The sequence below is a fragment of the Athene noctua genome, chromosome 3 (genome assembly GCF_965140245.1).
Source record: "Athene noctua chromosome 3, bAthNoc1.hap1.1, whole genome shotgun sequence".
In the NCBI taxonomy this organism is placed as follows: Eukaryota; Metazoa; Chordata; class Aves; order Strigiformes; family Strigidae; genus Athene; species Athene noctua.
Genome location: NC_134039.1, coordinates 64,909,959 through 64,927,959, shown reverse-complemented (window position 1 = coordinate 64,927,959; position 18,001 = coordinate 64,909,959). Strand labels below are relative to the sequence as shown.

The 18,001-nt window shown below is 36.4% G+C and overlaps 1 protein-coding gene across 6 annotated transcripts in view; it reads left to right on the top strand.

Moving 5' to 3' along the window:
• The window catches only part of GRM8 (glutamate metabotropic receptor 8), a 369,942-nt gene that overhangs the window by 210,413 nt on the left and 141,528 nt on the right, over positions 1-18,001 (top strand). For all 6 annotated transcript variants that reach the window (XM_074903206.1, XM_074903207.1, XM_074903210.1 and 3 more), the window contains exon 7: positions 15,293-15,493. In XM_074903206.1, coding sequence (XP_074759307.1) covers positions 15,293-15,493 — 201 coding nt within the window. The remainder of the gene's footprint in view (positions 1-15,292; positions 15,494-18,001) is intronic.

Below are 18,001 nucleotides of genomic sequence, written 5' to 3'. Positions count from 1 at the left end.
TTTTTAATTCACACTGTCACAGGACTCCATCCTCGTGGGAATGAGTGGAAAATGTCTTAGTTATACAATTCATGTAATAAGTGATACAGTACTCACAATAAAAAGCATCCAACCTGGCAACCCTGAATGTGTTGTACCCTCGTCCATGTAACATGTCCTTAAAGATGCAGATATCTTACATGATGAGGTCAAATCTAGTAAAAATTTTCATACCAATCCACCTGTTTTTTTGTTTGCCTTAATTTGTTCTTAATCACCTAAGGACTGAGAGAGAAATCTCCAAAAGGCCCCACTGAACTCTTGTTATCCAAACCTGCCTTTTGGGTCTGGAGACAAGGTGAGAGGGCGTTAATTATTCACCTGGGATACCCACAGATCTCCCTTCCAAATGAGCTCAATTTAGACTGTTGTGGATTTCCACATGCTTATCTGCATGAGCACATGCACCTTTACATATGCATATGTACGTAGGCACTTGAGATTGTTCAGTACTGTTGAATAAGACATTTTTGATGCAGTGGCATCTGAATATTGGATCATAGGATATTTCAGGTTGGACTAGAGACCTCCTGAGGTCTCTAGTCCAACCTTCTGCTCAAAACAGGGTTAGTTTGAAGTTAGATCTGGGTGACTCAGGACTTTATCCAGTCAGGTTTTGTAAACATCCAAGGATGGAGAAAGACTGCATATCTTCTCTGGGCAGCCTGTTTTGCTGCCTGAGCATCCTCATTGGAACAAAGCTTTTACTAGTCTAAAATTCTTGCTTCAAGTTATGCCCCTTATGTTCTGTCTTTGCATCATGCGACATTGTGAAGAGCCTGGCTCCATCTTCCTGTAGGCATTGGGGTTTGCTGTTTGGGGGACTTGACACCAAAGCTGTTCCTTCTCAAGGCTGAACAAACCCACCTCGCTCAGGTTTTCTTCACAGAGCATTTGCTTCAGCCTCCTGAACGTCTTGGTGGCTCTCTGCTGAACTTGCTCAGTTTATTGATACATTTCTTATATAAAGAGGCTCAAAACACATTTACACATCTAATGTACTGGTGAAATACTTAAATGATTTTGAGGCTTTTCCCATCAGTCTGTACTCTAAAGGTTATGATACAAGTTGTAAGAATAAGGAGAAATGAAACAGCCTTGGTAAAATGAGATCAAACTGCACTTGGTAAATTGGAACATGAACTGCACAAGATTGTGTCATTCTGCAGAGGAGTTTTGATTTCTCCAAAAGTTTATCCGTAATTGTAAAATGTGTTGTAAGAAAGTAGATGGGAGCTTTTCAATTTTTTTCAAGATCAGGTGAAAAATTGCTTTTGACCAGTATATAATATGTTTATGATAATATAATGGTTATCACAGGTGCTCTTTTCTTTCAATGCAAGAATCAGAATACCTAAAAAGTCATGTCCTTTTTCATTTGATTTCAGAGTGCTTGAGAACAACCAAATAGGTTCTCACTGTTTCAGTGTTACAGTGATATGTACAAACTACTAAAGGTTTGCTTTTTTGGGGTACATATTGCCAGTAGAAATCACTGATGAAAACAAAACTTCAGGCTCAGAATACTGTTACAAGATTGTACAGTGAATTGCAAATCTGAAACCTCACTGTGTTCGTAAGAATTCATGCTAGGGGCTTTGCTGATACAGGTGTGTAAACTATGACAATGTGAGTTCCTCCTATCAAGCGAAATCCTGTACTTTAACAGTACTTTGCGCATTTATTATGTTATTATTACTAGTATATTAGCACCTAAAGGAGAGATTTGATTCCTGAGAAAGTCCTTAAACCCTAAGATTTTTAAGGAAAAGATGGGTATCAGGTATCTATATTTTGTGCTAAAATCAATGTAAATTTGGTGTACTCAGATGTATTTGTTGGTTTTGTCCCCTGTGAGAAACTGAACTTGTTTGTACTGTGAATTCTAGATGGCCCTTTGCAGAGGGGAAAGACCCTCAAATCCTCGAGATGGCTCTGGTTTTAGCTGTGTGAAATAACAGAACTTCAGATACTTTGGTTAAGTTTTGAAATTTAAAAGTGTTTATGCAGTTAAGGAAGTTTTTGACCATGTTTATTATTAGATGTCTAAACTGTACTTACGGACCTTTATACTTTTCTGGGTGTTGTTTATTGTTTAGTCGAGAGCATCTTGTTCATCACTAATTCAGCATGTCTCAGCCAAGATAATTCTCAAATTTGCTGCAAAAGCTCTGACAGCATATCTTCTACCCAACACTTCCAAAACACCATCTCCATACAAGTCTCTTCCTCCTCTTCTCTCTACTCTTTGTAGATGATTGTCTTGATTCACGCAGAGGGAGCAAGTAGCAAAAATCGATTCTCTATAGCTGAAAGAGACAGCACTGTCAGTGAGGGAAATTTCTTCACGATTGTGATTGTCACCATTTTACCCTGGTGAGGATAAGCACAGCTGTAAGAGTGCTGCCAACGGAGCATGTGCAACAAACCTGCTAAAGGAGCAAACCCCCTTAATGTCCCTAATTTAGCAATGAAGCCAATTGGGTCTAATTACTTTGTGATTAAAGAACTAACTATCTTCTAGGTTGTGAGAAGGGTAGTGTTTGTGGGTAAGCTGTCTTCCTGTTTTAGACTGAAATCCCCTTCCAGAAGCCAATTGTCCATGTCCTGTTTGTGTCATCAAGCAGTCCATTAACTAGCTGCTTAGCTCTAATTTATGGTGATCTTGTTTTTATCAGATTCTGAAGAAACACCTTTGATTAGAGTAATTTACAGAAATTTCCCCTGTTGAAAAACTTGTGTTTCAGCAGCTTTCTACACAGCCAATAGAACAAAGTGATGTATCACCATATCCAGAAAATCACATAAGTTTACTTTGACAGTAATACATGATCAAATTATAACCTGTATTAAACCATTTGAATACGTTTTCCATTCTGACCATCAAAAATTCCCTTTTGTCTTACAGAAAACTGAAAAGTGGAAACAAAAAAAGTATTTAATCTTCTATGACACTAGCATTTTTTCCAACTGGTTACACTAAGTGAAATCAGCTATTTCTTTTCTTCATTATGCCCTGCTTCTTGCAGTGTCATAGGATCATTAAAATGGGACACAGCAGGAAAAGACAGTTGATAGGGCAAATGGAAAAGTTAATGCAACATTTTCTTCAGCTTTTAATGCTGTAAAAAGTTACTGTTGGATCTTTTATGTGCTTAAATTCATAGATGTTCCTTTGCCATGAAAAGAATTCTTGCTTTCCCTTCCTTTTTGGTTGCAGTTGAAAAAATCCTTCCACTGTTTCTTCCTGAAAAAAAGCCACTGTATTTCCACATATGAACTCTGTCATGAGTACTTCTATTTTGTCCAGCTTCAATAATTTCCTCTTGGAAGTTTGATATAGTGAATACAGACCCAGTAGTAATTCACAGTGAAATTATTTTAGGATTTATTATTACATTTATTTTTATTTTATGTTTGTTTTCATTGCATTTGTCTTGAAATCTTTTTGCATAATCATCTGATTAGCAGTAACATGCAGCCCTATGAATTAATCCAAATATGACATATATTCTCATAGCTATAATCTGTTCTTGCAACAACTGTAATAAAATGTAACAACCGACTTTTTGTTCTGCTGGATCTGAGTCACCATAGCAGCTGACTAAACAGTAGATAGTATGTGAGATACTGTTTTATACTAGCAATAGCTTCATCTGAAGACTGCAAAGTTGTAACACAGATCTGCAGCAAAATGTGTTTAAAGATCACTGGGATGATGACAGAGTAAGCAAAGGAAAATAATACAGGTGCTGTGGTCTAACCCTAGGCAGCAACCTAAGCACCACACAGCCACTCACACTCACCCACCCCCAGTGGGATAGGGGAGAGAATCAGAAGAGTAAAAGTGAGAAAACTTGTGGGTTAACTTAAAGACAGTTTAATAGATGAAGTAAAAGCTGTGTGCACAAGCAAAGCAAAACAAGGAATTCATTCCCCACTTCCCATTGTCAGGCAGGTGTTCAGCCATCTCCAGGAAAGCAGCGCTCCAGCATATGTAATGGTTACTTGGGAAGACAAACGCCATCACTCTGAACATCCCGCCTTCCCTCTTCTTCCCCCAGCTTTATATGCTGAGCATGACGTCATATGGTACAGAATATCCCTTTGGTCAGCTGCGGTCAGCTGTCCCAGCTGTGTCCCCTCCCAACTCCTTGTGCACCCCCAGCCTACTCACTGCTGGGGTGAGAAGCAGAAAAGGCCTTGGCTGTGTAGGCACTGCTCAGCAGTAACAAAACATTCCTGTGTTGTCACTGTTTCCAGCACAAATCCCAAACATAGTCCCATACTGGTTCCTATGAAGAAAATTAACTCTACCCCAGCCAAAACCAGCACAACAGATCACTGAAGATGAGCAGGAGGGATGGGATGAGTGGGCTGGTGCCTGAGGGAATCTCAGGTCTTGGGTTAAGGAAGTGACACCGGTGAGTGGAGTATGTGGGGATAGAGAAGCTAAACAGTGGAGGAGAAACCATTCTCTAATGGAAATGCTGGGCACCACAGTGAGTTTATCCAAGGCTTGACAAAAGGAATATTTTGTTCATTGAACTCTGTTTAAATTCAAGAGTAGCAAAAGACACATTTTTTTTTTTTTTTTTTTTTTTTTTTCCAAGCTGGGATTTATCTTGCATAATACTAGTTCTCTATCAGTTAACTATTTAGTCTAAGAAAGAAAGAAAGTCGTTTCAGGAGGGCACTTTAATATGTTTTCTTAAATGCTTATTTTCAGAGAGGGCAAGTAAGTGTTCTTGAAAACAAAAAAAATGTTAGAAAATTAACTGTTAGATCACTAGAGCAACCAAAGTTATTCAATACTTGATGTGAAATCATCAAGTCAAAACACTTAGTCTGAGTGGGAATTTATAGTACGTCACAAATCTATATTTAAATTCTCTGCATAAACAACCTTTTATTGTAGAAATGGCCCTGATGGGATGTTGCTGCCCCTTAGCTTGCAGACTTCAAGCCAAGTCAGAGCAGACATCCATCACACATGGTCCTCATTCAAATGTAGCAGATAGTTCAGCCCAGCTCTCTGATATCTCCTGTGTAAAGCTCTTTCTGTAGGCTCAGCTGAAGAGGCCTTAAATTCCTTCAGAAGGGTTAGTCACAACTATCTATAGGTGATGAAAGGGTCATAATAATATCTCAAACTGATACTTGTCTTCTCTTTGTTAAATAGCTGACTAAGAACTCTTTGCAGCCCAAGTTAGTCTGCTTTTGTGGAGGTTATCAACTAAAGGAGAGACTTAAACCTCGTGGTTAATATGAGTAGTTCAGATGTTGCAATATTTTTTTAATTTTTAATTTTTTTTGTGAAGTCTTCCTGTAACTTAATTCTTTAGTCACCAAATATATTCATACCAAATAGAGGCCACAAATGCTTCAGAAAGTGACATGTTTGGATACCTCTATCTCTGTTTATACTTCCAACATACACTTTCCAATTGCAAGAAATGCCTTTCTTAAGCAGGATCTCGTGAAGTTTTTAATTAAAAATAATACTCCTGTGGACAAAAGTCCCTAGAGTTTCTGGTCTGAAGCTTAAACTTAAAAGCTCTCACGGGCAATAAGTAGAGGAAAGGATTTTTATACATACTGTTGCTATGCACTGAAGATCTTCTGAGATTAAATGCTAACAGACAATGAATAAATTCAGTTTCTTGTACTGAATCTTTTCTCCTTCTGATAGTTATTGCTGTAGGCTTTGCAGTTATGCATTGAAGTCTGCATTAGAAGTGCTTGCAGCCTGTGGAGTTTTAGAGTGATATCAGTTATTTCCACCTGTGTACCTGAATTAGTACACTAGCAATTTCTTCCCATAGTTAGAAATTCCCATGGGTAATCTGTGTTAGAAAAAGTAGGTTCCATCTACATACCTCGAGATCTGAGAAGATGACCCTTTTAAAAAATTTGTTTTAAACCTGAGAAATTCAGCAAAATATTTGGTTGTCTATTCATGCTAACACTCACCTGTATACTGACTATTCTGAGAGATAAAGAAATGTGAGATTTTTCATAAATGTTGTGTTCTTTCTTATCATGCATCACTAAAGGAGTGTGCTAGGCTACCAAGGTGCTGGACTGAATTGCTTAGCACGTTTTTGGATGAAATGAACAGGATACACAGCTATGGCAAATTTTCATAGACTATAGAAGCTGAAGTAGGATGGAGACTGAGAAATGCTTCCACATTATTGCATTTTTTATCTTCTATTATCATGAAAACATTTATATTTACGGGTACAGAATTTCAAGGTAGAGTCAAAAAGGTTGACCTAACTTTGAGAATTAAAGTTCAAATATTTAAAATGTCTTTGATCAAGTAGTCCTTAGATCTCTATGTTAGCAAACACTAAGCAAGTTTTCTCCTTTATCTTCATGTTATTTTGTTCAGAAAGCTCAAATAAAACTTTTGACATGGTTTAATTATGACAAACACACCTCTTTTTATAACATAATTAAAATATTTTTTCCTGTATCATTTTGATTTGGTCAAAAATCAGTATAATAACATTACTCATTCACAAACCAAACTGACAATGTTTGAGGCTGAAATTCCCTATTTTTGTAGAATGTAGGGAATGGTAATTAATGGTAAAACTCATGGTTTTACATTTGAAATGGAATTTTGTTTGTTACTATATACTGATATATGTTAAAATAAAATCTTATATCTGACAAATATATAAATGGAACTTATGCATTAGATTTTTATTTTTGTAAGTAGAGCAGAATAGATAGAGGGTTAAAAAATTGCAATACCATAGTAAGATAGAATCAAATCAACTGCATTAATGCATACTAAAACTAGAAATATAGGGAAATGAAAGAGACACTGCATCACTAACACTTCTAAATGATACATGGTACAAAATTTGCGGAAGTATAAAGCTCAGGCAAAACTGAGATGTCAATCTCTGACCTGACTTCAGTCTCTTTTCTAAAACAAAACCAAAAGGAGCAAGAGGGGACTTGAGTGATATTTAAATGACTATGTAAATATCCAGGAGACCTGCAAAATGCGTGGAATGAATTATAAAGAAAGCATTGCAAAATTTGACTGTGGTTTGCTCTCTGGCATAAAACCTGGAGAAAATCTAACAAAACCTTTTGTGATACCAGATTTATTAATTGCTGTGGATCTTTGCGTAGTAATACAGTAGTTTCTCTCTCTTTTATTTAAACTTCTACAGTGTCCTCCTTTTTTTCTGCAAGTATTTCTGGAATGGGTATGTGTGCTTAGGTTGTCAGATGTGATGTATCTAGAAAGTGAACCAGTATAGGTGAGCAGATCTCTGCCAGAGCACCATTTTAGAGGACAAGAATCTTCTAGCAGTAACATTGGCAATGTTTTCCCTGTGGTTTCAAAGCTGCAGACTGGTGTTAACAAGGACATATATATTTTTTTAAAACATTATACCTAGCTTCAAGTTTTGTCCAGACTAAATAATCAATTCTATTGATACTGACTAGTGACGTGGCTGAAAGAAATCTTGTCTCGGCAAGATGGTATTTTACACAATACTGCTGCTGTTAGATGTAGTAGACTCAGGTTTTAAATGTTTGGAAGTTCTGAATGCCTGTGTTCTCCAACTCTTTACACTGTTTCAAGGAGCTATAATTAAGTGATGTGAAGGCATTCACTAGAAAAAGGAAAGTCCTTCACTCTGATAACAAAATTGAAACTGTTAGGGACTCTCTCAAAGCACAGAAATGAGGAAAAAAAGAATCTTCTATCAGCAATGCAGCTTCAGCTTCTTTTTTTAAGAGAAAACACTCTAGTAAATGTCACATATAGTAGCAGGAACAAAACAACCCAATATGACTAGAAAAAATGGTTTAATTCCACTTTGATATATACTATGGTGCATATGTTAGAAGTGCTTTGCTGAAACAAATTTCTGATTTACTGTGAAGGTCAGGAAAAATGTTATGGTATTTCCAGTGAAAAAAGTTTGTGGGCAGGGATAGAATCTGTAAGGTACTTCATTTAAAGAACCAGGCAAACAAAAAAGCTAGTTTCTCATTTACAGTGATGTTAAAGTGAAAACTATTGAAATATAATCAGTTACGTGAAATGTTCTTTATACTATTTTCTGTTTGAAAAGGGTTTTAAAAATGTGAGGTTTCAGCCTAGTTCTGGGCAGGAAGTAATTTTAAATCTCCACATTATTCCAGGGATTGAAAAACTTTCTTTCTCAGGCTCACTAATTGGTCTTGCTGTCTTGTTTTTCTTTTTTTGTTGTTGTTGTTGTGTGTGTGTGAATTGGTGTAAAGAGGCATAACCCCAGAAAAATTACATCAAGTACCAGTTCATTAAACCACAAAACCACATCTGTCAGTTGTTGAAGAAGAGTAGACAAACTGCTTCATTTCACTATTTTCTTTTTGGAATGGCTGAGAAAATTCATATAATCCTTAACTTCCTATCTGAATTGCTTCCTAAACTGACACCATGCTATTATGGAGGATCCACAGGTTTTGTGATGCTCTCTGCAAACTAACTCATGCACAAAAAAAAATCACAGTTATCATGCAGCTATTGGAAAACTCAACTCCCCCCCCCCCCCAAAAAAAAAAAAAAAAGTCTATCATCCTCTTAAGTCTGAGTAACAGAAGATGATGATCTCTACTGCCTTATTTGTTCAGAGAGAGCAAAATCTATACTGTATGAGGAAAACAGCTGAATAATTGAGAAGACTTCAGTGGGAGCAACATATGCTTCTGGTGCTTCCTGCTGAGCTTGCTGAAATGGCTTACAGTTACAGATGCCAGCTTTCTGAGGAAAAAACTGTTGCTGCAAAGATGGGAGGTTCCAGCTAATTCTGACAAATAGAGGACTGTCATGCCTGAGCTGGAGAGTAGTGGGAGCCTGCTTACAAATTATTGTGATTTAGTTGTGATTGTGATTGACACGCACAAAAACAATCTCAACACAGTAATATTTATCTCTGATTTTGTTTCCTTCCAAGTGCATCTTAAGTAAAACTGTTTTGTGAGCCAAGTAATGGGGATAAATAATTTAACAGTGAGTGAAAAATATGAATTGTAACTGTGAACTGTAAAAATGTTACTAGATATCCAAGATTCAGACTTGTCAAAACAGAAGTTTGGAAAAAAATCCCGAGTTGCACAAATGCACTAAATGTCTTTAAGCAGTAATTATGCACAAGCATATATAGCAAAGGCAGGTGAAGGGAAGTAAATAGAATAAAAGCCATTCATGAGTAGCCATTTTGCCTGTTACCATTTTACAATAATTTTATTGTCATTTTTCTTTCCTTCTCTGCATTACTTGTCCTCCTACCATTACCCCAGAAAGATTTCTCTCCTTAATTAGAGCACAGTCCATAAAAATTTGTCAATCAGCACATGTGAGAGGGAATGGTGACACAAGAGTGCATGGGAGTATGGAAAGAAGGGAGGAATGCAGGCTCTTGGAAAAGGATCTTTCCTTGTCGGTAACAAATCCATGGCTAGGAGATTCCTGGCCCTCCCACAGTAGGACTTCTGTCCCTGCTGAGCCAACTGTACACATTGCTGTTCCCTAACTGAAGGACAAGATGTGCAAGTCCTGGTTGGGGTTTTTTTAAGCTTTTTTGTTTTTTCCTTATAAATACTGATCTTGACCAAAATTGCCAACCATAAGAGTAAAATACATAAATCAAGCAACAGCAAACTTAGAAATAAGTGGCTTAAAATAGTATAAATGGAAATCTATAGTTGGCAATTGAGTTTTTCAAGCAGGCATAGAATATTAGTCCATTGCTAGATGTATCAATAATGGCATAGAAAAATCACAAGTATTACATTAATATTTTTAGGTTAGTGAAATAAAAGGTGTAACCCTACCAATAATGATGAAAAAGTAATTTCCATCTTAACTAAGTGAAAGACTAAGACACATTGCAACAACTAAAGGTGAGAGTTTTTAAAAAGCACATTTCTATAATTTCCACCTGAGAGTTTTCAGAGAGGAAAGCTGGAAGCTTTCTGAGTTTTTAACTTTAGTTTTGGTAAGCTTTTGAGAATTCATACCCCAAAAACAACAGAAGAAGTCTTACACTAAGCCAGCATTTGAACTGAAAATGAAAAGTGATCTAGCCAGTTGTGTTCCAGTCAGTCCTAGATAAAGAAAAAATTATAATAAAGGAGATTGATAAGAAAAATAAAGCCCTTGACTAGAGATTAGTTGACAAAACCTTGAAGCATCCTATTTCCTACTAGAGCTCTAGTTATGTATTCCTACTTTCTTGTCTCTGACCATTTGTCTAAGCTTGGAACCTGAACCAAAATTAGGATTCTGTTCCATGCACACTGCATCCCCATACCAAATATCTTTATTCCTCTGAACTGTGGAGCCCTACTCCTGACTCCCAAAACTGTCCATTGCCCAAAACCTTTCTCAAAGCCTGCAACCTCACATTGCTCCAGTCTGAACTGCTAACCAGCTGTTGTATACATGATCCTTGACTTCAAACCTTTGGTCTTCAAGTAGCATAAATTAAAGATTTTTAACTAGATATATGGGATAGATTCTTGAAACTATGGAAATAATCATGAGAGATAATGTAGGCTGCACTTTTACATAAATTTCTTTCAATAATGCTAAATGGAAACAGAAAGATTTATGAGACAGAGGGAACAGGATTGCTCAGAAATGTTAGATGAACTGGCAATTTCCAGAAATAGGGCAGTTAAATAAATACTTTTTCCCTATATCACAAGTTACAGAACAGGTATATCCATTTACCTCATTTAGAATTTCTTAAACTCTTAAGAGAATAATAACTAGGAACTCTGCTCTGATTTTTTTTCTATTTCCATGGACTTATATGCACTCAGAAGCTACTTCTACATACGCTTTAGGATCATCATTAAGAACATGGTTTCTAAAAATTAGATGAATTATGCAACATTTATCACCTAGCAGATTAGTCTCCTTCAGATGAGATCAGCAATTTAAATTTTGATTGTTTAAGATAGTTGGTTGTATCCCACAGGTGATATCATCACCCATGTATGGATTCATTCTTAGCTATATTTCATTCATCTTATTTACTTACTGTATGCTGTTATTAAGATTTTAATTAAGATATAGATTAATTTTTTTGTTGTAAAGGCCTGATTTCTCTTGATTATGTTCCCTGAAATCTCTTGATTCCCAGTTCATACCTAGGGAATTGACAATTTCACCTGCTTCACCTTCCCCACCAGACTAGTAGCCCCAGCCACATCCCTTTATCCACCTAATACATGCCTCACCCTCCTACTATTATGGTCCTTATCTTTCCCTGTCATAGCAGAGTTCCACCATCCTGAGCAGGATACACAGTTATTCCTGTAGCACAGGAATTACAGGAACAAAGGGGGAAATTATTTGAAGGTATGGAGGCAATACCTCCTGCAACAGTCTAGCTTGTCACTCTTGCTCAGGAAGTGCAAGAGTAGCTGTAGCAACTCCTACACCTGTGCAGGCTCATATAGGATAATTTCTGTGGCTCAGTCTAGGGTTCCCCAAACAGATTTCAAATGGAAGGAGGCAGGAATAGCTGACACTTTCCCTGGGCTAGTGTTACCTATCCTACCTCTTCTCTAGCCCAAGATGGTAACATCAGTATTGTGTCTATGTATTTTCTCCAATGGTTGGGGAAAGTCTTGACATCTTGCTGAAATTGCCCATAATCTTGCACTTCTCAACAGCTGGATTGGAAGGTCTGCTGGAAAGCACCATGGAACATATCCCTGGATTTCCTTTGTTTGGAGATGAGAATACACATTGTCAGACCATGGGGGTTCAAAAGTTGGGAACATCTCATTCTTTTTGATAAAGATACAGCCTAAGCAATTTTTCCAGAGAAGAACTAGGATGAACAATTGAAGTGATGATTAAGAAAGCATTCAGACATTTCTATTATGAGATACAAATTGTTATATTCTTTCAAGTCACCAGTGTGTGTAGAAACATGCCTTGTAGAGGTGAGAGTCAAGCTATAAATGAAACTGTTATTACTTCATATACATGTCTGAAGATGATCATGTCTTCCAAATGTGTAATATTATCGCTGTAAGAACTGACCATACTTATGGCTTAGACAAAATGCATCATTTGACTGCTATACATTAACATTTATATAGGGCAGTGTAATGTAATTTAAGTTGATGAGTTCTTGTCATGTTTATAGAATATTGTTTTAGATGTTTGTGAATTCTAGAAAGAGAAGATGAAGAGAAACCTCAAAAAGAAAGAGCACATAATCCAATTTGTTGGGTTTTGTAGTTATGCAAAGCACAGAGACTTCTTGTCTATTGCCTTCTAAGTTTGACAGGTTTAAAACTGATAATTCTGTAATGTTTCTCACCCCTTTGTATGTATGGAAACACATTCAGTCGCAATAAATATTAAAAAATAAATTTATATGATAAATTAGCTTATGATCACATATCTGTGAAGAATTAATGTTATATGTTAGGCTGTGAAAGAAATTTATGCAAATCTTATGTGTGTTTAAACTACAGTATAACATAGGGAAGTATAATACTGATTTCTTCCCCCTTTAAAAATCTGTACTGTTTGTTTGCAACTTCTAGTGTTTTATGACTTAGCATTTATTACAGAAAATTATTCCCTTCTGTCTTTCACCAACCTCCCCACGCTTCCGCATACGCATCCATCCATCTGATATGCAGGGGAACTATATTTAGCTTTGCAATTAAAGCATATATATCTCCTTCAAACTTGTCCTGTCCTGTCCATCCTGTTTAGAGCATGTGGAAGCTCTGTGGAGCACATGCAGGGTATTGACTACTGTGTGCCTGCAGCAGTTCTGTAAACCCTGTCCTTCACTTGTTTTCCATCAGTCCTTATCAAGGCAGGAACCATTATGGTGGAATCGTGAGCTACCCATCACTTACTGTTGGAAGCTAGTTCCCAAATAAAATAGTTAATAAAATTGCAATCTAATTAAGCTTCGTCCTATATCTTCTTTTATGTCTGGGCAATGCATTGCAACTAATTGTGTAATTTTCATCATGTGGAAGGAATAGTTTTTCTGTTTATTTGCAGTAGAGTCGCACTATTTACTATTTATTTGCCAATCACTAGATAGCATGTCTTGAAAAGTGTCTATGAAGTTACTTGTAACAAATCACAAAAATGAGTTATATGCTTTCCTTTCCTAATGGTTTCAAGAGGTAGTGATTTTATTTTTTTTAACTAATCCCTGAGGAGAAATAAAAGTGCATAATAATTTTTCAAGGCTGCCTATCACTCCCAGTGCTTAGGGACGTTTAAAGCACAAAACACTACTGATTTTCAGATTACAAATCTGTTCATACATTATCATTGTAATGTGAGATGGTGGCACTGAAGTGCAGCAGGCAAACTTCAGTATATGAGTATACTCCCTGTCTTTTTGTTCATGGTATATGGGCCTGCATACTTTGTCTAAAGAAAGATCTTGTGTACAGTATATTTTCAGGCATAAAAAATATCCTTTAAAAAACTAAGAAACAATAAAATTAATATCTTGAACTGATAAAAGCCTGTGTTTAGAGATAAAAAAGAAACATAAAAAATAAGATCTGGAATGTTAAAAAAAAATCATAAACTTTTCTGAATAGTCTTAAATAATGTGAATGGGTTATTTTCAAACTGAACGGTTTGTTAATCTGGTAGATAACCTAGAAATTTATTCTTGTGTTAACTGAGTCAGTAGGAACTTGACTGTAGATTTCAGCAGAGCAGATTTCATGCCAAGATCTGTAGAGCCCTGTTTGCCTGGTAAATGAAGATTTTGAGCCTGCCATGGTTTAACCTCAGCCAGCAACTAAGCACCATGTAGCCACTTAATCACTCCTCCCCCATCCCCCTCAGTGGGATAGGGGGGAGAATCAAAACCAAGCAAAATTAGTGGATTGAGATAAAACCAGTTCAATAATTGAAATACAAAATAAAATGATATAACAATACTAATAATTGTAATGAAATGGAATATAACAAAAAGAGGGTGAAATAAACCCCAAGAAAGACAAGTGATGCACAATGCAACTGCTCACCACTTGCTGACCAATGCTCAGCCAGTCCCCAAGCAATCATCCACCCCTGCCAGTAAACCCCCCTCCCCAGTTTGTATACTGGGCATGACATCATATGGTATGGAATATTCCTTTGACCAGTTTGGGTCAGCTGTCCTGGCTGTGTTCCTTCCCAAATTTTTGTGCCCTTCTTGGCAGGGTTTGAGAAGCTGAAAAATCCATGACTTACTATAAACATTACTTAGCAATGACTGAAAACATCTCTGTGTTATCAACATTATTCTCATACTAAATCCAAAACACAACACTGTACTAGCTACTAGGAAGGAAATTAAATCTATCCCAGCAGAAACCAAGACAGAGCCTTTGAAATCAGTAGCTGAATTCCTATATATGAACATGAGATTTCATGTTGGTTGTCTGCTTAAAATGTAATTCTCCTGAACTTTATTTTTTAATTTTTCTACTTAGTACTATCACCTGTGAATGTAAAATGTTCTTTGGATCTGGACATAGATGATTAATGTGGGCAATTCCTGCAGAATAAAAATTTCATAATGTATTGATTTGCTCTGTATTCCCTCTGAAGGAAAAATGTCCCTGGAGGAAATAGCAGACAGTACATGGTTCTCAATGTGAAGCATAATTCACTAGGAAATACAGGGAAAAAAGTCTCAGAATAAGCACTTTTCAATATGGAGACAGATGGCCACGTCATTTGGCAAGCATTCAGTTTTTTTCCCTGACATGTTTAAATAATGTTTATCAAACAAGAGACAGGGATAAAAATCAAGGTAGCCTTAAATTTATCTAAAACAGAATGGCAGGCTGCTGTAGAAGTGTCCTATAAATAACAATAAACAGCTGTTGAACGAAAGTCAATAAGATGGAAAGAGAGTTTTACTACTGGATTGTAGAAATACATATATCTATATTTCTTTCTCTTGTAATGAAATGTTCTGTCCTCTCTCCCAGCCCAGAACACAACATACTGTTTATATACCTGGCACAGTGTACAATGATTAGAGGCAAAACCAGATGGCCATATTTTCCCTTGTCTTGTTTATTTAGGTGATGGATAGACTAATCCTAACTTTACCTATCAATCTGACTGTAATTATTTATGTTCTACTGTGAACTTTTGCACATGAATACTCATGAACCTATATACAGACAAATAGAAGTAAACTGACTCTTTCTCTTTCTTCCTTAGGCTTAGAAAGAATTGCAAGAGATTCAGCCTATGAGCAAGAAGGAAAAGTTCAATTTGTAATTGATGCTGTATATTCCATGGCTTATGCACTACACAACATGCATAAAGATCTCTGTCCTGGATATATTGGTCTATGCCCGAGGATGAGTGCAATTGATGGTAAAGAACTACTTAGCTATATCCGGGCAGTAAACTTTAATGGTAAGTAAAAAAACCATGTACTCTTTTTTTTCCCCCCGTTTTTCTTCTGTAAATGTTTTGGAAGTGACAAGATGTGTTTTCTTCTTTATATAGGATACTTTAAGGCACAGTGGAAAACAGGATTAGAAGCAGTTCTCATTTAATCAGAACTGTGAGTTTTTCCACCTGCTTTGAAACCCCAAGTGTATTTTTTGTCCTAACATTAAGCTGCTCCCAAGACAGATGTTAAAAATCAGAATCTGTCAATCAAAATATTCCACTGAAAAGGTGCTATTATAGCAACAAGTTGAGGATTCATGCGGTCCTATTGACAGATTAAAATCCTTTGACAGAGGTTGCTTATGTGCTTGCAAGAGAATGAACTGAAAAAAATACCCTTTTGAAAATTGCCTTCTGAAATTACTGTTAACAATTTCCTTACAAAAGTGAATAGTGAGGAGTTTGCTTTCAATTTGCGTATTTAAATCTCAGTTAAAACATTCAGTAGCAGTTTCATCTTCTTTTCCATTTCATTATTTTTTCACCCAGTGATTTAGTGAGCTTTAACACAACTACAATATATATTTTTAAACAACACTGTATAATATTCTGTGCAGCTGGGATCTGCTTGCTGGGGAAATGTAGTTACAGATGCTTGTGCTGTTAACAGTAGAGGCCAATAAAGAACAGGATTAATTTATGACTGTAGAATTGAAAAGGGTAGAACATACTTGATGGTGAAATAGAATGGATGAAAACCTACATATGACATTAAATTAATAATTATTGTAGACTATATTTACCATTATTTTTACAAATAAATGGAACAATGTTCTTTGCTGTGTTTTGGTTGGCTTTTTTCCCTACTTGGTGGTAATTCACATACTAGACATGCCTCCAGCTATGCAGAGAGAAGGATGATCACAATTTATTCCAATGACCTCAGCTGCCAGCCTTTTTGAAAAAAAGCACAAGGTCATTTTGAATTTACTTTCTGAGTGGAAGGGTTTTTTGCTTTAGGTAATATACCAGACCATTTGGTTGATATGAATGTTGGCTGGAGTTCACAGTTTTTTCCTCCTATGCAATTTTCATGAAAAGGGAATCCCTGTCTCCAGGATCATAAAGATAGAAGGAGTTTAAATGATTCTTTAGTGATTTTAAAGAAAACCTGGAGCAAAATGTGTTGCTTGCAAATGGGAAATGTTATGGTGACAAAGTTAGGCAGCATATTATAAGGTTTGCAGGGATAATTATCTATGTTTCCAATAGATATTCTTCTGGGTCTGTACAAAAGAAGTGATCTATTTTCATTTGGTGAGCATGAAAGTTTAACATAAAAAGATAAGCTGTACATTTTATGTGAAACCTTTCTCTCCTTAGATTGTTGTATTTTATCAATACCTGTCATGATTTCTCAGGCTGACTTTAAGTATTGCAACAAAGGGAGATGAAAGAGTAGGATAAAGCATTTTGGACACTAATGAAAAGGTATCTGGTTTTGACCTAGTGATTTACTGAAAGAGAAGAAAAAACAGCAACAACAACAACAACAAAGCAACAAAATGCACATTTCTGTGAGGTTAACTTTCCATCTTGTGGCATATGTTAACTTCTCTCTGTGCTAAGCTAGTCCACATTATGTAGTGGTGTACCAGTTTTTTCGGTGTGTTATATGCCTAGATATTTCTTTTTTTTCAGTCATGTGTTGGGAGGCCTAAATAGAGGACAGTCTTTAACTCTTTGCCTTTTCCTATTAATCCCGAATTCCTGTTCCTCAGGACAGCACTGATGCTGTGTTTGACTTGGTTTACAGAGGTGAATATTTACATAGACTGCTAGACCTCCTGTGCTGGGAGTTGACAGTAGTGCTGTGTGTTGATATTGATGTGCATCCTAGATTCAGTCATTAATAATTTAATATATTAAAAGTGAACTGATACATGAAAGGAATACCCTGGGTTTCACAGCCATTCAAGGTAGCAATTTTCTATCCTAACAGTCACAGGATCACAGCATTGCCGAAGTTGGCAATGACCTCTGGAGATCACCTACTCCCCTTCTCAGATCAGGATCAGCCAAATCAGGTTACTTAGCACAATGTCCAGCTAGGTTTAAAATATATTCAAGGATGGAAAATCCTCCAAAATTCTCTCTGAACAGTCATTTCCAATATTTTAGAATTAAGCCTGTATTCTTCAAGATTATAATAATTTCTTACATCAAGAACTGGCATTTTTGAGACAGGAAGTTTTTATTCAGTATCAGCTTTCCCACATGATTCCACCTGTATGCATATTAAACCAACTTCTCACCTCTCTTAATTCAGTATATCCTTCTTAATCAAGGCCATAATGAGTGGATGCAAATCCAATTAATATGCTGTCACATTCCACTTAGTGGGTTTCACCTCACAAAGTATGACCTGTAATATGAAGGACATCTGTCTGCCTTATTGAGGGCATTTGCAAGAGTAAGAAAACATACGTATTTCTGTATTGGGGTAATTGTTTTGCTTTTGATTGCAAG